This window comes from Coregonus lavaretus, assembly GCF_964263955.1.
Source record: "Coregonus lavaretus genome assembly, chromosome: 19".
Lineage (NCBI taxonomy): Eukaryota > Metazoa > Chordata > Actinopteri > Salmoniformes > Salmonidae > Coregonus > Coregonus lavaretus.
The window spans coordinates 10,756,041-10,778,044 of NC_140006.1; the positions used below are offsets into that span (position 1 = coordinate 10,756,041).

Below are 22,004 nucleotides of genomic sequence, written 5' to 3' on the forward strand. Positions count from 1 at the left end.
TATCCTACCAACGGGACATTAAAAACTGTAATATCTTATGTTTCACCGAGTCGTGGCTGAACGACGACATGGACATCATACAACTAGCGGGCTATACGCTACATCGGCAGGATAGAACGGCTGACTCCGGTAAGACAAGGGGTGGCGGTCTGTGTATATTTGTAAACAACAGCTGGTGCACAAAATCAAATACTAAGGAAGTCTCAAGGTTTTGCTCGCCTGAGGTAGAGTATCTTATGATAAGCTGTAGACCACACTATTTATCAAGATAGTTTTCATCTATATTTTTCATAGCTGTCTATTTACCACCACAAACCAATGCTTGCATTAAGATTGCACTGAATGAGCTGTATAAGGCCATAAGTCAACAGGAAAACGCTCATCCAGAGGCAGCGCTCCTAGTGGCCGGGGACTTTAATGCAGGGAAACTTAAATCAGTTCTACCTAATTTCTACCAGCATCTGAAATGTGCAACCAGAGAAAAAAAAAAGTCTAGACCACCTTTACTCCACACACAGAGACGCATACAAAGCTCTCCCTCGCCCTCCATTTGGCAAATCTGACCATAACTCTGTCCTCCTGATTCCTGCTTATAAGCAAAAACAAAAGCAGGAAGCACCAGTGACTCGGTTAATAAAAAAGTGGTCAGATGACGCAGATGCTAAGCTACAGGACTGTTTTGCTAGCACAGACTGGAACATGATCCGGGATTCTTCAGATAGCATTGAGGAGTACACCACATCAGTCACTGGCTTCATCAATAAGTGCATCGATGATGTCATCCCCACAGTGACCGTACGTACATACCCCAACCAGAAGCCATGGATTACAGGAAACATCCGCACTGAGCTAAAGGGTAGAGCTGCCGCTTTCAAGGAGCGGGACTCTAACCCGGACGCTTATAAGAAATCCCGCTATGCCGTCCGACGAACCATCAAACAGGCAAAGAGTCAATACAGGACTAAGATTGAATCGTACTACACCGGCTCTGACGCTCAACGGATGTGGCAGGGCTTGAAAACTATTACAGACTACAAAGGGAAGCACAGCCGCGAGCTGCCCAGTGACACAAGACTTCCAGACGAGCTAAACCACTTCTATGCTCGCTTCGAGGCAAGCAACACTGAAGCATGCATGAGAGCACCAGCTGTTCCGGATGACTATGTGATCACGCTCTCCGTAGCCGATGTGAGTAAGACTTTTAAGCAGGTCAACATTCACAAGGCCGCAGGTCCAGACGGATTACCAGGACGTGTACTCCGAGCATGTGCTGACCAACTGGCAAGTGTCTTCACTGACATTTTCAACATGTCCCTGACTGAGTCTGTAATACCAACATGTTTCAAGCAGACCACCATAGTCCCCGTGCCCAAGGACTCTAAGATAACCTGCTAAATGACTACCAACCCGTAGCACTGACGTGTGTAGCCATGAAGTGCTTTGAAAGGCTGGTCATGGCTTACATCAACACAATTATCCCAGAAACCCTAGACCCACTCCAATTTGCATACCGCCCCAACAGATCCACAGATGATGCAATCTCTATTGCACTCCACACTGCCCTTTCCCACCTGGACAAGAGGAACACCTACGTGAGAATGCTATTCATTGACTACAGCTCAGCATTCAACACCATAGTGCCCTCAAAGCTCATCACTAAGCTAAGGATCCTGGGACTAAACACCTCCCTCTGCAACTGGATCCTGGACTTCCTGACGGGCCGCCCCCAGGTGGTAAGGGTAGGTAACAACACATCTGCCACACTGATCCTCAACACGGGGGCCCCTCAGGGGTGCATGCTCAGTCCTCTTCTGTACTCCCTGTTCACCCATGACTGCATGGCCAGGCACGACTCCAACACCATCATTAAGTTTGCCGACGACACAACAGTGGTAGGCCTGATCACCGACAAGGATGATACAGCCTATAGGGAGGAGGTCAGAGACCTGGCCATGTGGTGCCAGGATAACAACCTCTCCCTCAACGTGACCAAGACAAAGGAGATGATTGTGGACTACAGGGAAAAAAAAGAGTACTGAGCACGCCCCCATTCTCATCAACGGGGCTGTAGTGGAACAGGTTGAGAGCTTCAAGTTCCTTGGTGTCCACATCACCAACAAACTATCATGGTCCAAACACACCAAGACAGTCGTGAAGAGGGCACAACAAAGCCTATTCCCCCTCAGGAGACTGAAAAGATTTGGCATGGGTCCTCAGATCCTCAAAGAATTCTACAGCTGCACCAACGAGAGCATCCTGACTGGTTGCATCACCGCCTGGTATGGCAACTGCTTGGCCTCCGACCGCAAGGCACTACAGAGGGTAGTGCGTACGGCCCAGTACATCACTGGGGCCAAGCTTCCTGCCATCCAGGACCTCTATACCAGGCGGTGCCAGAGGAAGGCCCTCAAAATTGTCAAAGACTCCAGCCACCCTAGTCATAGACTGTTCTCTCTTTACCGCACGGCAAACGGTACCGGAGTGCCAAGTCTAGGTCCAAAAGACTTCTCAACAGCTTCTACCCCCAAGCCATAAGACTCCTGAACAGCTAATCATGGCTGCCCGGACTATTTGCAATGCCCCCCCCCCACCCCATCTTTTTACACTGCTGCTACTCTGTTAATTATTTATGCATAGTCACTTTAACTCTACCCACATGTACATATTACTTCAACTACCTCAACTAGCCGGTGCCCCCGCACATTGACTCTGCACCGGTACCCCCCTGTATATATAGCCTCCCTACTGTTATTTTATTTTACTTCTGCTCTTTTTTTCTCAACACTTTTTTTGTTTTATTCTACTTTTTTATTAAAAATAAATGCACTGTTGGTTAAGGGCTGTAAGTAAGCATTTCACTGTAATGTCTGCACCTGTTGTATTCGGCGCATGTGGCCAATAAAATTTGATTTGATTTGGACTATTTTGTGTATGTCCATTACATGAAATTCAAATAAAAATCCATTTAAATGACAGGTTGTAATGCAACAAAATAGGAAAAACGCCAAGGGGGATGAATACTTTTGCAAGGCACTGTAACTGATGTCATGTCGGACAGACATGAGAGTTGAGTTCAGCTTCAAGATGACGTGTGATGATTTGATTTGACACAACTATTTCCATCTATTTCCATTGGGATTGGAATATGTTTTTTATGTTTTACTGTAAGGTAAAAATAGTGTCACACAGTTTGTACCACATTGTATACCCCTGGGTAGATGTGAAAGTGGTAGAACATCCTCCATCTTGCTGTCAACAGTGAATGGAGAATCATTGCACCACCAAGTGCTAAACATAAATCCATGAAAGCCAATGTTAAGATCACATCAAGATGTCCTCTCTCACACTGTTTTGCTGCAGCATAGAGTGCATTCGGAAAGTATTGAGACCCCTTGACTTTTTCCACATTTTGTTACGTTACAGCCTTATTCTAAAATGGATTGAATTTCCTCATCAATCTACACACAATACCTCATAATGACAAAGCGAAAACAGGTTTTAATACATTTTTTCAAATGTATAAAAAATAATAAACAGAAATACCTTATTTACATAAGTATTCAGACCCTCTGTTAAGAGACTCGAAATTGAGTTGAGGTGCATCCTGTTTCCATTGATCATCCTTGAGAAGTTTCTACAACTTTATTGGAGTCCACCTGTGGTAAATTCAATTGATTGGACATTATTTGGAAAGGCACACACCTGTCTATATAAGGTCCCACAGTTGACATTGCATGTCAGAGAAAAAACCAAGCAATGAGGTCGAATTAATTGTCCGTAGAGCTCCGAGACAGGATTGTGTCGAGGCACAGATCTGGGGAAGGGTACCAAAACATTTCTGCAGCATTGAAGGTCCCCAAGAACACAGTGGCCTCCATCATTCTTAAATGGAAGAAGTTTGGAACCACCAAGACTCTTCCTAGAGCTGGCCGCCCGGCCAAACTGAGCAATCAGGGGAGAAGGGCCTTGGTCAGGGAGGTGACCAAGAACCCGATGGTCACTCTGACAGAGCTCTAGAATTCCTCTGTGGAGATGGGAGAACCTTCCAGAAGGACAACCATCTCTGCAGCACTCCACCAATCAGGCCTTTATGGTAGAGTGGCCAGACGGAAGCCACTCCTCAGTAAAAGGCAGCCTCCTTGGAGTTTGCCAAAAGGCACCTAAAGACTCTCAGACCATGAGAAGGAGGAAACCTGGCACCATCCCTACAGTGAAGCATGGTGGTGGCAGAATCATACTGTGGGGATGTTTTTCAGTGGCAGGGACTGGGAGACTAGTCAGAATCGAGGGAAAGATGAACGGAGCAAAGTACAGAGAGAACCTTGATGAAAACCTGCTCCAGAGCGCTCAGGACCTCAGACTGGGGCGAACATTCACCTTCCAACAGGACAATGACCCTAAGCACACAGCCAAGACAACGAAGGAGTGGCTTCGGGAGAAGTCTCTGAATGTCCTTGAATGGCCCAGCCAGATCGCGGACTTGAACCCGATCGAACATCTCTGGAGAGACCTGAAAATAGTTGTGCAGCGACGCTCCCCATCCAACCTGACAGAGCTTGAGAGGATCTGCAGAGAAGAATGGGAGAAACTCCCCAAATACAGGTGTGCCAAGCTTGTAGCGTCATACCCAAGAAGACTCGAGGCTGTAATCGCTGCCGAAGGTGTCTGAATACTTATGTAAATGTAATATTTCCTGTTTTTGCTTTGTCATTATGGGGTATTGTGTGTAGATTGATGAGGGGAAAAAAACAATTTAATCTGTTTTAGAATAAGGCTGTAACGTAACAAAATGTGGAAAAGGTCAAGGGGTCTGAATACTTTCCGAATGCACTGTAGATGGCCATCAAAGTGACACACAGATAATGGACGTCATTTCGACCCTCTTTGGGTGTTTGTCAGTCTCCCTCCGGGCGCTGTAACGCATAGGCTAACCCTTTCTCTCATTTCTCAATCACATCGGAGAGCTGTCAGGTTGTAAAAATCAATCTGGCACTCGGACATGTTTTTCAAAGGCAAGTCTTTAAACCGCAGCTATTTAAGCCAATCAGCAGCCAATCAGATAGTGTTTTGCTGACTCATTCTGCTGTACTTAAAAGAGTGTAAATCCCTGGGGACGGGTTTGACCTCTGACCTCCATCATCATCCACCAATCAGAGGGGGCAAAGAGGAATACGTTTTAAAGGCGCTGCAAGGTCAATCTGACGTCTGCATTGGTCGTGCAGCATTTACGGTGATGTGGCCTCTGCAGATGTCAGGGCATTCATACTTCTTGCGCTTCGCCGAGCAGCGCAGAGCTGTTGTGAAGGAAGTGAGTTTGTGTTTATACAGGACCTCCTGCCCTCACCTACCGTCAACCAATCATGTTAATGCTGAACTATACGAAGCCCTCCGCATTGTTAAAAAATTTGAGAGGCGCTCAGTGATGTGGTACGGAGCTCAATTTGGCCTCTGCGTGCCTCTGGAGGCTCAGCAATTGCGTCAGACCTTTCATACGGTGCCTCCGACCACATTTTCGGATCAAGCATAAATTGGCTCTTATGCTCAACAAGGCCAAGGAGTAGTATTCCCTTTATAGTGCACTACATTTGACCAGAACCCTATATGCCTCAGGCATCCTCACCAGGACCAGTTGTTGTGATGGTTAGCCTATCAGCCTCACCATTAGGTTCTGGGCTGTTTCTGTCAGCAACACCTACCCCACCATACCTTCAGTTCAGCACCTCATCTGCCTGTCAGAGAGCAGCAGCTCTTACGCGGCTGAGATGTCTCATTACGGAACACCATCATTTAAAGGAGCAAAGCTTTCATCACCCATTGGAGATGTCACTTCTTTTTTTTTGCATTTTAATTATTCAACTGAGCTTGTTAGAGTTATATAGCTGTTCAGTTCGTTGATATGGTACTACCGTCTAGTAATAGATTGTTAATAGATTATGAATAAGGCAGTTATTAACGCTCTATTACTTGTCCTGGCTCCTTTTTTTAGATAACAGGGGTGTATTCTATTTTCTCTCATTATACAACTACAGTCACCCCCAGAACAGAGTTTTTCTGCCCAACAACCCACCCACACACCCACACCCATGTCATGTTAACAAAAAGAGTGACTACATTATGCGTGTCAAATAAAATAAAATAAAATGATATTTGCCACATGCGCCGAATACAACAGGTGTAGACATTACTGTGAAATGTTTACTTACAGCCCTTAACCAACAATGCATTTTTTTTTTTTATAAAAAAGTACAATAAAACAACAACAAAAAAGTGTAAATAAAAGTAAAGTAAAATAATAGTAGGGAGGCTATATACAGGGGGGTACCGTTGCAGAGTCAATGTGCGGGGGCACCGGCTAGTTGAGGTAATATGTACATGTGGGTAGAGTTAAAGTGACTATGCATAAATAATTAACAGAGTAGCAGCAGTGTAAAAAGATGGGGTGGGGGTGGGGGGGCAGTGCAAATAGTCCGGGTAGCCATGATTAGCTGTTCAGGAGTCTTATGGCTTGGGGGTAGAAGCTGTTGAGAAGCCTTTTGGACCTAGACTTGGCGCTCCGGTACCACTTGCCGTGCGGTAGCAGAGAGAACAGTCTATGACTAGGGTGGCTTGAGTCTTTGACAATTTTGAGGGCCTTCCTCTGACACCGCCTGGTATAGAGGTCCTGGATGGCAGGAAGCTTGGCCCCAGTGATGTACTGGGCCATAAGCACTACCCTCTGTAGTGCCTTGCGGTCGGAGGCCGAGCAGTTGCCATACCAGGCGGTGATGCAACCAGTCAGGATGCTCTCGATGGTGCAGCTGTAGAACTTTTTGAGGATCTGAGGACCCATGCCAAATCTTTTCAGTCTCCTGAGGGGGAATAGGCTTTGTCGTGCCCTCTTCACGACTGTCTTGGTGTGTTTGAACCATGATAGTTTGTTGGTGATGTGGACACCAAGGAACGTGAAGCTCTCAACCTGTTCCACTACAGCCCCATTGATGAGAATAGGGGCGTGCTCAGTCCTCTTTTTTTCCCCCTGTAGTCCACAATCATCTACTTTGTCTTGGTCACGTTGAGGGAGAGGTTGTTGTCCTGGCACCACACGGCCAGGTCTCTGACCTCCTCCCTATAGGCTGTCTCATCGTTGTCGGTGATCAGGCCTACCACTGTTGTCGTCGGCAAACTTAATAATGGTGTTGGAGTCGTGCCTGGCCATGCAATCATGGGTGAACAGGGAGTACAGGAGGGGACTGAGCATGCACCCCTGAGGGGCCCCCGTGTTGAGGATCAGCGTGGCAGATGTGTTGTTACCTACCCTTACCACCTGGGGGCGGCCCGTCAGGAAGTCCAGGATCCAGTTGCAGAGGGAGGTGTTTAGTCCCAGGATCCTTAGCTTAGTGATGAGCTTTGAGGGCACTATGGTGTTGAAAGCTAAGCTGTAGTCAATGAATAGCATTCTCACGTAGGTGTTCTTCTTGTCCAGGTGGGAAAGGGCAGTGTGGAGTGCAATAGAGATTGCATCATCTGTGGATCTGTTGGGGCGGTATGCAAATTGGAGTGGGTCTAGGGTTTCTGGGATAATGGTGTTGATGTGAGCCATGACCAGCCTTTCAAAGCACTTCATGGCTACAGACGTCAGTGCTACGGGTCGGTAGTCATTTAGGCAGGTTATCTTAGTGTCCTTGGGCACGGGAAATATGGTGGTCTGCTTGAAACATGTTGGTATTACTGACTCATTACATTTACGTCATTTAGCAGACGCTCTTATCCAGAGCGACTTACAGTTAGTGAGTGCATACATTATATATATTTTTTATTTTTCATACCCCCCGTGGGAATCGAACCCACAACCCTGGTGTTGCAAACGCCATGCTCTACCAACTGAGCTACATCCCTGCCAGCCATTCCCTCCCCTACCCTGGACGATGCTGGGCCAATTGTGCGCCGCCCCATGTGTCTCCCGGTCGCGGCCAGCTACGACAGAGCCTGGATTCGAACCAGGATCTCTAGTGGCACAGCTAGCACTGCAATGCAGTGCCTTAGACCACTGCGCCACTCAGTCAGGGACATGTTGAAAATGTCAGTGAAGACACTTGCCAGTTGGTCAGCACATGCTCGGAGTACACGTCCTGGTAATCCGTCTGGCCCTGCGGCCTTGTGAATGTTGACCTGCTTAAAAGTCTTACACATAGAAGTGGTTTAGCTCGTCTGGTAGGCTTGTGTCACTGGGCAGCTCGCGGCTGTGCTTCCCTTTGTAGTCTGTAATAGTTTTCAAGACCTGCCACATCCGACGAGCGTCAGAGCCGGTGTAGTACGATTTCAATCTTAGTCCTGTATTGACTCTTTGCCTGTTTGATGGTTCGTCGGAGGGCATAGCGGTATTTCTTATAAGCGTCCGGGTTAGAGTCCTGCTAGGGGAGATAGTAGGACAACTCTATCTAACAGTTTTCTGACAGTATTATTGGTTGCCAGGGTGTTCTGCTAAAGATAATATTTAGTTTTCTGTTCGGTTCCTAAATGATGAATGAGATTCAGTTTTTGTAAATGTTTAATGGTTTGAGACAAAAGGGAAGAAAAATAGTGTGTGTGTGTGTTTTAACGTGTCAGTGCCAGTTAAGATCCAGGCCTGTGTTATGTTTGTGAAGGCTTTATGAGTGCTGGGTGGAGTGGCATGTTTGTGAGACAGCTTCTCTGTTTGACGTAGGCTGAATTGCACAGAGGCTGACATAAAAGTGCACAGAGTAATCTCTCTATCACTCACAGCTCTACAGCTTTACAACCCCATACATTTCCTCCTGACTGCCAGCCTGGCATCCCGAGGAGGGTTGGGATCAAACACCATGCCAGTTATACACCACCTGATACACTCCATTGATTTAGAGTTGGTCAGCTTTGGTTTCCCGGACACAGATTAAGTCTAGTTCTAGTATAAAAAGCAGTAGTCCTAGACTAAATAAGATTTGCCATTAAGCATGCTTTTTAGTCCAGGGCTCGGCTTAATCTGTGAAACCGGCCCTTAGTTTTGACCGTGGTTGGTCCGGCATCCACTTTAGTAATGTGTAAACTGCTGCAGCAGCGTTTCAACAATGTCTGATTGCTTGGTATTGATTAGCTGATTGAATGGGCTTGTTCTGGTCCTTTGCTTGTTTTCATGTTTTTGTCCACTTTCAGTGGGTTTCAAACATCAATCAAATTTCCCTCAATAGTACTCAGGAATATGTCACTTTGCCTTCAATGGTGCTCTGATTGCATGGCTTGAAATGAACAGCTCTTTGTTTGCAAAGGGCTGGATAGGCTAGTGTCTGTCTACCCCACCTCTTGTTATTATGTTTCCAGAAATAAATATGTTTCCAGTAATTTTGAAATCGTAAGGTTGAAGTTTAAGCTCTATGTTGACTTTGAGGTAGTGTAAGTGACTTCACTACTTTATTCACGCTTTCATTCTCTCTCTATCTTTCCTCCTATCCCTCTCTTTCACTCTACAGTACAAACAAGTGGAGCAGTATATGTCCTTCCACAAGCTGCCGGCTGACTTCCGACAGAAAATCCATGACTATTACGAGCACCGGTACCAGGGGAAGATGTTTGATGAAGAGAGCATCCTGGAAGAGCTGAATGAACCACTCAGAGAGGTAATTCCCTGCCTAGACATGCACACCATGAACACACACACAGTTCACGCGCACACACACACACACACACACACACACACACACACACACACACACACACACACACACAAACATTACTAACAAACTATGTCTATCCAATATTCAGGAAATTGTCAATTTCAACTGTCGTAAGCTGGTGGCATCCATGCCACTGTTCGCCAACGCAGAGCCCAACTTTGTGACGGCCATGTTGATCATGCTACGCTTCGAGGTCTTCCAGCCCCGTGATTACATTATCAGAGAGGGCACCATCGGCAAGAAGATGTACTTTATCCAGCACGGAGTCTGTAACGTCATCACTAAGGGAACCCTGGGAATGAAGCTCTCTGATGGCTCCTACTTTGGAGGTATGGGCCTGAACCACAATACACACAGAGTTCAATTTAATTCATATTTAGACATAATGAGATCACTGGAGACAGTGCTTTCTGTGTTTTGCTTTACATCTTTGTACTCTATGTCCATGTTCTCAAATTATGAAGTGCTTTGTGTGTTCGGGTATTCCTGTGTCCCTCGGCTCTCAAAACTAGCATAACCAGTACTTTATTGTAAGTGTAAGACAATCCCAGATGACTGGTAGCTGAACAGATACTGTGTGGTTTCTACAGTATATTTTAAACATAATTAAATAGAACGTTATTATATTGTATCTCTGCAACATTTTGATCTATCTCTGTTTCCTGACCCTGTTTCCCTTTTCCAGAGATCTGTTTGCTGACACGTGGCCGGCGGACTGCCAGTGTCAGAGCGGAGACGTACTGTCGTCTCTACTCCCTGTCTGTGGATAACTTCAATGAGGTTCTGGAGGAGTACCCCATGATGAGACGGGCCTTCGAGACCGTGGCCATCGACCGACTGGACCGCATAGGTACTGAAGCAAGCTCTGGGCCCTGTACCAATGCACCTTGCTTGTACCTTCTGTGCGCCCTTCCTCAAAGTAATCACTGGTCTGACAGTACTGTATCTGTGAAAGCTGTGGAAGCCTTGCTTTCATCCATCCAGGTGTTAGATCAATGATAACCAAGGGAGGAAGGAAGAATGCATTTTAAAGTAGTCAAATATGACCCTCGTTTTACTGCTTCTCTCCCTTGAAAGAGAGTAATAAGCTACCTGTGTGATAGTCGTTTTCGTGCTAGTGGTACCCAGGTGGTTCCACAGATAAAGGTTATTATAGTTTTGTGATTGTATATTAGTTTTTAATTGTATTCATTTTTTAAAATTGTTCGTTTTTGTTTTTGTTCATTTTCAGACCTGATCTGCTAGTTTTTATTTAGTTTTAGTTGTATCAAAATATTTATATTTTGTTTTTAAATTATTCCATTTCAGTTTAAGTTTTAGTGTTCGGGACAGAAAGCATGCGTGTGAGGCATGGAGACATTTGTGTTGGATGGTTTTTTGGTGTTTTTTAGGATGTTACTTCTTGCCACTGGGGGGCAGTAATACATAAGGTGATGGGTCAGGTTCTAGGTTCGGTTAGGTTTAAATTATAAAGTCACTTTCATTGTGACTTGAATTTAAAAGGAATAGTGCTGAGACTGCTGCAAAAAAAATATGGTGGAAGGAAACTCTCTTTCACCATATTTACACCAATCCAATGCTTTTTAACTTTAGTAGTACATGTAAGAAGAATCAAGTTAGCTACCTAGCCAAATTTTTCCCTGTTAGCTAGTGATAGCTAGTGATTGTGATGCACAAGCCAAAAAATTATAATTTTTTTGTTACAAATTTGTTTTTGTTACAAAAACGAAAAGTTCGTTTTCAAGTCAAAGATAATAGTTTCAGTATAGTTTAAATTTTTCAAACGGGTTTGTAAATTATTTTATTTCAGTTTACTAAATCGTTTTTTCATGATTAGTTGTATTTTTAGTTTCAGTTTTAGTTTATTATAATAACCTTGCCACATATGCTGCAGACACACCAGTGTTCCAACCAATCGAGACTTGGGACAGATTTATTAAGTGGATGCACCTGTTATTTTCACAAGGGAGAAGAGGACAAAAACAAGGCTTGAAATATGACAGTTTTTTTATTGATACTTCATCTTCATATTGGATCCTAATATTACGTATTGATATAAATGTTTTTTTATTTTACCTTATGTTATATAATTTTATGTTTTACTCCCTCTTAGAAATAGCAGATGCAAACTTATCTATGAAAAAGATCTCTAGCCCAGGCAGTCAGTTGAGTAATGCTGTTGCCTCAGCATGCTATAGGACAGTGTTAATTGATAAAGTGACACTATGACCCTCTTGTTCTCAGTATTTTCCTTGAGCATTGCTTCTTGCCCAAAAATATACCTAGTTTGAAGGTCAGAACATACCGTCTGTGATCCTCCTCCCTTATCTCTTAATTTGTTCTTCCTACTTCTCCTCCTCCCTTGTCCTCCTCTTCCTTCTACCTCATCATTTTCTACTCTTCTCCTCCTCTTCACTTCATCACAGGCAAGAAGAACTCCATTCTGATGCACAAAGTGCAGCACGACCTCAACTCTGGCGTCTTCAACAACCATGAGAATGAGATGATCCAGGAGATTGTCAAGTACGACCGTGAGATGGTCAAACTGGTGGACCTCCAGAGACCCCGCACCATGTCCATGACTTCCTCCGTCCCCGGGAGCATGTTTTCCCCCGCAGGGCCTTCCGGGGCTGGGGCCCTCGCCAGCCTCCAGCAGGCTGTGGCCATGAGCTTCTGCCCCCAGGGGATGGGGCCGATGGGGGGAATGGGGATGCCGGGGATGGGGCTGATGGGTATGCCGATGGGTATGCCGATGGGTATGGGTATGGGGACTGGGCCGATGGGGCCAGGTCCGATGGGGACGGGGACGGCGTCTGGTTCGGGGTCAGGGACGCTGCAGTCCCCACGCATGTTGCGGAGGTTCCAGGTGGTCCATAGCCTGTCCCAGAGCCCAGTCTCTGCATCCCCTCTCCAGTCCCAGCCACCCCAGATGGCTCATGCAACAGGGGCGTTTGGGTCCGCTATCTCCAGCCCACCAGTCCAGAGCCCTCTGGCGCACCCAGGACGGACATTCCAGTACATGGGAGGCGTGGGGCCCTCTGGCTCTCAGTTGTCCCTGGTGCAGCACCACGTTCCCAGCCCCACGCACACCATCCAGAGGCCCTCGTACAAGAGCTCCCACTCCCTCCACTCGGGCACCCTGAGCCAAGACGCCCGTGCCCTCTCCTCCTCCCAGCTCTCCCTCCCTCAGGAAGGAACCCCTGCCGCCACCCCCAGCCCTCCCCAATCAACCCACCCATCCACCCACGCCTCCTCCACCTCCATCGGCCCCCCTCAGCCCACTCACCCTAGCCAGCCGGGGCCCTCCGGGGTGGGGGTCCAGGTTGGGGGAAGACCTGCGGGAGCTCCACAACGTGTGGCCTTCGCCTCTACTCCTCCCCCAGGAGGAGCACCTGGGATGGGGGCGGCTGTGGCGGCAACTGGGTCGGGGCTCCTGGACTCTGGGGTCACCAACAAGGATTAGATCGATAGCCTACCGGAGTTAGACTCGGCCCGGAGCCGGCTGTCTTCCAACTTGTGACCCTATGAGAGGTGCAGAATAGAGGCCTTTACGTGGGTGAATGTTAACCTCTGTTTGAATGACCTGACTGGTTGGATTCCTTACCGACCTGGCCGGCTGAATACGGGCCACATCGTCAGTCATTCATACAGAATGTCTTGTGTGTCGGTCGGAGTCAATGAAGAGGAAAGAGGAACTCTGTGACAGAGAGTCTAAACAATTAAACTAGTTTAACAAAAGGTGAGACTGGACTGTTCTACTGTGCCAGCACCTTTATTCTTAGTAGCACCCCTTACACTCTGCTTCCAAACACTTATATCGCTGTCTTTATTGTAAAGATATTGAGAAAGAAATAATTGTTGCATACTGTGTAGACTCCATACAGTGCAATCTAGCAGGAGCTGGACTTAAAAACGAAACATCAGGGACTTGAATCAAAGGACAATGATGACATTTTACGCTTTCAGAACGTGTTTTTGGGTGTCCTTTTTTCTGTATATGCTGTTGTAGCAAAAATAAATACATTGCTCTTGACATTGTTTAAAATAGTAGTGAAAATAGTGTTTTAGACCGCTGGTCGATCTTACATCGATATGCAAATAGTTTAAATAGTTTAAAAAATGACCGAAAGATAATATCTTCATTGTATCTATTCCAAACCAAAGTTGAGCTTGAACACAAAGTTTGGTTGTGTCTGTATCAACTAAAAAAGAAATATACAGTGCATTCGGAAAGTATTCAGACCCCTTGACTTTTTCCAGATTTTGTTATGTTACAGCCTTATTCTAAAATTGATTAAATTGTTTTTTTCCCCTCATCAATCTACACAAAATACCCCATAATGACCATGCAAAAACAGTTTTGTTGAAAATTTTTGCAATCTATTAAAAATAAAAAACAGATATCACATTTACATAAGTATTCAGACCCTTTACTCAGTACATTGTTAAAGCACATTTGGCAGCGATTACAGCCTCGAGTCTTCTTGGGTATGACGCTACAAGCTTGGCACAGCTGTATTTGGAGAGTTTCTCCCTTTCTTCTCTGCAGATCCTCTCAAGCTCTGTCAGGTTGGATAGGAAGCGTTGCTGCACAGCTATTCTCAGGTCTCTCCAGAAATGTTAGATCGTGTTCAAGTCCGGGCTCTGGCTGGGCCACTCAAGGACATTCAGAGACTTTGTCTTGGCTGTGTGCTTAGGGTCGTTGTCCTTTTGGAAGGTGAACCTTCGCCCCAGTCTGAGGTCCTGAACGCTCTCGAGCAGGTTTTCATCAACCCTGACTAGTCTCCCAGTCTCTGCCGCTGAAAAACATCCCCACAGCATGATGCTGCCACCACCATGCTTCACCGTAGGGATGGTGCCAGGTTTCCTCCAGATGTGACGCTTGGCATTCAGGCCAAAGAGTTAAATCTTGGTTTCATCAGACCAGAGAATCTTGTTTCTCAGAGTCTTTAGGTGCCTCTTAAGGTGCCTTTTGGCAAACTCCAAGCGGGCTGCCTTTTACTGAGGAGTGGCTTCCATCTGGCCACTCTACCATAAAGGCCTGATTGGTGGAGTGCTGCAGAGATGGTTGTCCTTCTGGAAGGTTCTCCCATCTCCACAGAGGAATTCTAGAGCTCTGTCAGAGTGACCATCGGGTTCTTGGTCACCTCCCTGACCAAGGCCCTTCTCCCCCGATTGCTCAGTTTGGCCGGGCGGCCAGCTCAAAGAAGAGTCTTGGTGGTTCCAAACTTCTTCCATTTAAGAATGATGGAGGCCACTGTGTTCTTGGGGACCTTCAATGCTGCAGAAAGGTTTTGGTACCCTTCCCCAGATCTGTGCCTCGACACAATCCTGTCTCAGAGCTTTACGGACAATTCCTTCGACCTCATGGCTTGGTTATTGCTCTGACATGCAATGTCAACTGTGGGACCTTATATAGGCAGTTGTGTCCCTTTCCAAATCATGTCCAATCAATTGAATTTACCACAGGTGGACTCCAATCAAGTTGTAGAAACATCTCAAGGATGATCAATGGAAACAGGATGCACCTGAGCTCAATTTCGAATCTCATAGCAAAGGGTCTGAATACTTATGTAAATAAGGTATTTCTGTTTTTTAAATGTAATACATTTTCAATCATTTCTAAAAACGTCTTCGCTTTGTCATTATGGAGTATTGTTTGTAGATTGCTGAGGATTTGTATTTATTTAATCTATTTTAGAATATGACTGTAACGTTTTTTTAAATGTCAAGGGGTCTGTATACTTTCCGAAGGCACTGTAGAAGAAAATGCCATTTATTTAACTGCCTTGATTCCAAGTTTAGAAGCCATATTTTTGGTTTGTGTGGGTGTGTGTGTATATATGTGTGTGTGTGTGTGTGTGTGTGAGTTGGTATGCATGTTTTTGGTTCCATGCTGTTTTTCCAAGAGAGCTGACTCGTGTACTCATATCTTTACACTGCTTTATCAGGCACGGTTGATTGGATTTGCTGGCAATGGCACAGGCAATATTTCCCAGCTTCTATGTCCAGCTAAATGTGTCTGGGAAGATATCCACTTGTCATGTCAGCAGAAATATACATATCGTGACACTGGAGGCAAAAATAGTGGTAAATCATCTGAGCTTTATCAAAAAGAACCATTCCAAACAACACATACTGTATACTTGCTTGTTTTCATCCAGGTTTATTGATTAATACATGCAATATAATTCTGCAATACTCTTACCTTGCCTATATGTATATACACTCAGTGGCCAGTTTGTTAGGTACACCACCCTGTTCACGAAAATGGTTTGCTCCTAGTGAGTCACGTGGCCTTGTTATATAAAGCAGGCAGACAGGCATCGAGGCATTCAGTTACTGTTCGATTGAATGTTAGAATGGGCAACACGAGTGACCTAAGTTACCTTGAGCGTGGCTTTTCATGCACGACAGTGTCTAGGGTTTACTGAATGGTGTGACAAATAAAAAAACATCCAGTCAGCGGCAGTCCTGTGGGCGAAAACAGCTCGTTGATGAGAGGTCGAAGGAGAATGGCAAGAATTGTGCATGCTAACAGGCGGGCCACAAACAGGCAAATAACGGTGCAGTACAACAGTGATGTGCAGAGCGGCATCTCGGAACGCACAACTCGTCGGTCCTTGTCACGGATGGGCTATTGCAGCAGACAACAACGCCGGGTTCCACTCCTATCAGTTAAAAACAAGAAGAAGCGGCTCCAGTGGGCACGCGATCACCAACACTGGACAATATTGAGGAGTGGAAAAACATTTCCTGGTCCGACGAATCCCGGTCCCTGTTGCGTCATGCTGATGGCAGAGTCAGGATTTGGCGTAAGCAGCATGAGTCCATGGCCCCATCTTGCCTGATGTCAATGGTACAGGCTGGTGGCGGTGGTGCAATGGAGAGGGAATTGTTTTCCTGGCACACATTAGGTCCCTTGATACCAATTGAGCAACGTTTTCATGTCCAGAAGAATTCAGGCTGTTCTGGAGGCAAAGGGAGGTCTGCCCTGGTACTAGATGGGTGTACCTAATAAACTGGCTATATATATATATATATATAGTGCCTTCAGAAAGTATTCATACCCCTTGGCTTATTCCACATTTTGTTGTGTTACAGCCTGAATTTAAAATGAATTAAATATATTTTTTTCCTCACCCATCTACACACAATACTCCATAATGACAAAGTGAAAACATGTTTTTAGCAAATGTATTGAAAATGAAATACAGAAATATCTCTTTTACATAAGTATTCACACCCCTGAGTCACTAGTTTGTAGAAGCACCTTTGGCCGCGATTACAGCTGTGAGTCTTTCTGGGTAAGTCTCTAAGAGCTTTCCACACCTGAATTATGCAACATTTGCCCGTTATTCTTTTCTAAATTCTTCAAGCTCTGTCAAATCGGTTGTTGATCATTGCTAGACAACCATTTTCAGGTCTTGACATAGATTTTAAAGTAGATTTAAGTCAAAACTGTAACTCGGCCACTCAGGAACATTCACTGTCTTCTTGGTAAGCAAATCCAGTGTAGATTTGGCCTTTAGTTTTAGGTTATTGTCCTGCTGAAATGGGAATTCATCTCCCAGTGTCTGGTGGAAAGCAGACGGAACCAGGTTTTCCTCTAGGATTTTGCCTGTGCCTCCATTCCATTTCCATTTTATCCTGAAAAACTCCCCAGTCCTTAACGATGCATACCCATAACATGATGCAGCCACCACTATGCTTGAAAATATGGCGAGTGGTACTCAATAATGTGTTGTATTGGATTTGCCTCAAACATAACGCTTTGTATTCAGGACAAAAAGTAAATTGTTTTGCCCCATTTTTTGCAGTATTACTTTAGTGCGTTGTTGCAAGCAAGATGCATTTTTTGGAATATTATTTTCACTCTGTCAATTAGGTTAGTATTGTCGAGTAACTACAATGTTGTTGATCCATCCTCAGTTTTCTCCTATCACAGCCATTAAACACTTTAAAGTCACCGTTGGCCTCATGGTGAAATCCCTGCGCTGTTTCCTTCCTCTCTGACAACTGAGTTAGGAAGGACGCCTGCATCTTTGTAGTGACTGGGTGTATTGATACACCATCCAAAGTGTAATTAATAACTTCACCATGCTCAAAGGGATATTCAATGTCTGCTTTTTAAAAATTAATTTGTATCTACCAATAGGTGCCTTTCTTTGCGAGGCATTGGAAAACCTTCCTGGTCTTTGAGGTTGAATCTGTGTTTAAAATTCACTGCTCGACTGAGGGACCTCACAGATAATTGTATGTGTGTGGTACAGAAATGAGGTAATCATTCAAAAATCATGTTAAACACTATTATTGCACACAGAGTGAGTCCATGCAACTTATTATGTGACTTGTTATGAACATTTCTACCCCTGAATTTATTTAGACTTGCCAAAACAAAGGGGTTGAATACTTATTGACTCAAGACATTTCAGCTTTTCATTTTTAATTAACTTCTAAGAATGTCTAAAAACATAATTTCACTTTGACATTATGGGGTATTGTCTGTAGGCCAGTAACAAAAAAAAGAAAAAGTAATCCACTTTAAATTCAGGCTGTAAGGCACTGTATAATTAAGAAATATACAGTATATACAGTGTGTGTGTGTGTGTATATGTATATATATATATATATATATGCTGTACTGGTAACTAATTTCTTAATTTTTTTACTGTGAAACCTTAAAGAATCCAGCAGCTGCCGTGGCTTCACTTGTTTTGTTATTATAATCCAGCGACCATCTTATAACCTTAACCACAAATGTCAGAGGAAGTGAGTGGATGTAGTTTTTTTTGTGGATCAAATTAGGCAAACTGGTTTCAAACCGGTTCAAGGTCATCTGCGGATTTTGTAATGTAGTAATGGAAAACAAGTCTCCAAACTGTAACTTTAAAGTACATTTTTAAGTAATATTGTACGTTGTAAAGCAAGACTAACTAATTGACAGAATGCATGCCAATGGGAAATGGAGTGGGGCAGAGGAAGAAGAAAAGTATATCTTCACCTGTGTGAGTTTGGTGTTGTATGTACAGGATATTGAGCAAGTGCAGGTCCTTCGTGTCCAAAACTTCACGAATGTCTGTACGATAAGAATGTATTCCTCAATAATTTGTCAATTCAAGGTTGTGGCGGGTTGTGACTTTGAAGATAAATATTTAAATTATTCTAATCCTGGTGTGCTTCAAAGCCTTCTCTTGCTGAATGTATGCCATATGAGGGGGAAGAGAGCTAATCAGAAATAAACTGCCATGTAAATACAAGGACCGAGATTATTATGGGTGACGATGCGAAGGGAGATTTTGCTGTATGTGTCGCTTAGTGTTTGTGTGATGTTTCTTAGGTTTGATCGTTCTCTCGTTTGGGTGTGTTCTGTATGTAAACTGTATGTTACCCTGTTCCCTGTTCTATGATGAGAGAATACACTTTTTTAATTATTGGGCGTAGGATAGAGAGTTGAAACCATTTCCAGTTTGTCACTGAGAACGAACCCTTTGGTTCAAAGCAACACCGCAAAGTTGAGTTCAGCATTAAGCACATTGTGTCACATTACAACGTTTTAAGCAAAGGGAAAATCACTGCTTCAGTCTTTTAGAATGATCACATCTGGTTAACCTAAAAATGTCTGTGGAGAAATCTGGGAGAAATTTGGCACCTGACTCAATGTGTAAAAAACGGACTTTTGAAGCTTTGAACTTTATCGATCCAGAGTAAAGCTGTTAAATCATGCTACATTTCCGGAAAGATATATCATTTTAATGATTTATGATTGGTTTACTATTAATTTGTTGTAGGTACAGTTTGTTTATGTTCTTGTAATCAACTTGTTGTTTTCATTTTGCATCAAGTTGCCCTTGAATTCTGATTAATTGAACAAAACACACAGGATGTAGTAAAAGTTATACGTTGTAATAGAATGCAGAAGTTCTAAGCAAAGCTTGTCACGGTTCAGACAGACGACCAGAGGACCACAATTGCGTCACACCAGAAAGTTTATTAAAACTTAAGGGAAAAGGGAAGTAGGGAGTGAATGAAGGCTCCAGGGGTAACAGGGATCCCGTCCAATGTGCTGGGTCTGTGCCCCCCCCAGTGGCAGCGATGCGTCCTATGAAGCCGGTGGTGGGTGGTCCAGAAGTCCTGGGGGGGGGAGACACAGACACAACAGGGCGGAATGAAACAAGGCAGCAGTACAGTTCAAGGGAAATCCAAAATACGTAGTAGCAAGGCAGAAGGCTGGTCAGAGTTACCGGGATTGAAGAGTAGTCAGGAGTCGTTAAGGCAGAAAGCAGGTCTGGATCTCCTGGGGCAGAAGAGTATCCAAAAATCAGGCAGGTCCGGGGTCACAAAACCAGGGTGAGCCAGAAGCGCGAGCAAACAGGTTCCGGGAGTGAGCTTTGCAGACGATCTGACACCGGAGAGCTGAAAGACAGGGCCTTAAATACTGGGAGAGGTAGTGGGTAATGCAGCGCAGCTGGCAGAGTAATTAGAGCAGAGCAGAGCAGGGACAGGTGGAGCTAGTTAGGCTGAGTAGAGAGAGTGGTGAGCAGAGTGGAAGAAAATTAGGGTGGTAACCCGGTGGAGTGAGAGGCTCATGACAGAACCCCCCCCCCAAGGGACGGCCCCAGAAGTCCCAAGAGCAACACCACGCCGGGCGGGAGGAGGGGAGCCGGAGGAGGGCTAGAACTCCTCCGAACGGTCCGAGTGAACGTCCTCATCCTCGGAGGAAGCCGGAGGGCCGTGGTCGAGAGATGGGACAGGTCCCGAGACAGGATCAGGCACAGGACAGGAAGCCGAGCGGGCAGGACGGTTAGGGACCCCTCTGGGGCGGCCCCTACGGATTGCAGGTTGATCAGGATGCCGTTGGTGGAAAGCGGTGATGAGAGTCCTATCCACAATCCGACTAGCTGGCACCCAGGTCCTTTCCTCAGGTCCATAGCCCTCCCAGTCAATGAGGTACTGGAGACCCCTACCCCTCCGTCTGGACCGAAGCAGGCGGCGGACGGTGTAAACCAGACCACCATCGACGAGCCGTGGAGGAGGAGGACAAGGCGCAGCAGGGACCAGCGGACTCTCATGGATGGGCTTAATCTTAGACACATGGAAAGTGGGGTGCACCCTCAGGGAATTAGGCAGTTGGAGCCGGACAGCAGTTGGGCTAATCACTCTTATGATAGGGAATGGGCCAATGAACCGAGGTGCCAGCTTCTGCGACTCCACCCTGAGTGGCAGGTTCTTCGCTGACAACCACACCCTTTGACCAACATGGTAGGTGGGAGCAGGAATTCTCCGACGGTTGGCCCCGGTAGTGTAGCTGGCAACGGATCTGAGGAGTGTGGCTCGGGCTTGTGACCAGGTGCGGCGACATCGACGGGCAAAAGCAAGTGCAGATGGGCAAGTAACCTCCTCTTCCTGGCTGGCAAATAGAGGAGGCTGGTATCCATAAACACATTGGAAAGGGGACATACCGATGGCAGAGCAGGTCAGAGAATTGTGTGCGTACTCCACCCATGTCAATTGCTGCGACCAGGAGTGGGGGTTGCGTGAAGTCATGCATCGCAGTGCCTTCTCGAGCTCCTGATTAGCCCGCTCTGACTGCCCATTGGATTGGGGATGGAATCCGGAAGTCAGACTGACTGTGGCTCCCAGCAGGTGACAGAACTCCTTCCAAAAAGCGGAGGAGAATTGTGGACCACGGTCAGAAACTACATCCTTTGGCAGTCCGTGGATCCGGAAGACGTGTTCCAGGACCACCTGGGCGGTCTCCTTGGCGGTTGGGAGCTTGGGGAGGGGAATGAAGTGTGCCATCTTGCTGAAACGGTCAACTATGGTGAGAATGACGGTCATGCCACTTGAAGGGGGCAGCCCCGTGACAAAGTCAAGGGCGATGTGAGACCAGGGACGTCTGGGCACAGGCAGGGGCTACAGCAATCCGGCTGGGGGCTGGCAGGACGACTTGTGTTGGTTGCAGATGGGGCAGGCTTGGACGAATTCCCGTACATCCTTTCTCAGAGAGGGCCACCAGAACCTCTGGGCGAGCAGGTTGTAAGTGCGGGTGGAGCCAGGGTGACAAGCTAGGCGGGAGTCATGTCCCCACTGAACGACCTGGGACCTCAGGTCTTCGGGGACAAAAAGGCGGTCAGCTGGGCAAGTGCTGGGACCTGGCTGGTTACGGAGAGCTTCCAGCACCTGTTCCTCAACAGCCCAGGTCAGAGCTGCAACGATGCAGGGACTTGGCAGAATCGACACAGGGTCCTTGGAGGGGGTGTCATCCTTCTGGAATTGACGGGAGAGGGCGTCTGGCTTGGTGTTGCGTGATCCAGGCCGGTATGACAGAGTGAA

The 22,004-nt window shown here is 45.9% G+C and overlaps 1 protein-coding gene across 1 annotated transcript in view; it reads left to right on the top strand.

The window, feature by feature from the left end:
• Positions 1-13,131, top strand: part of LOC311147019 (uncharacterized protein) — a gene marked incomplete at both ends in the record, with an annotated part of 50,684 nt that extends 37,553 nt beyond the window's left edge. Inside the window, 4 exons of the mRNA XM_084183627.1 lie at positions 9,465-9,611; positions 9,757-9,997; positions 10,354-10,518; positions 12,095-13,131. Coding sequence (XP_084039753.1) covers positions 9,465-9,611; positions 9,757-9,997; positions 10,354-10,518; positions 12,095-13,131 — 1,590 coding nt within the window. The remainder of the gene's footprint in view (positions 1-9,464; positions 9,612-9,756; positions 9,998-10,353; positions 10,519-12,094) is intronic.
• Between the last annotated feature and the right edge of the window lie 8,873 nt (positions 13,132-22,004).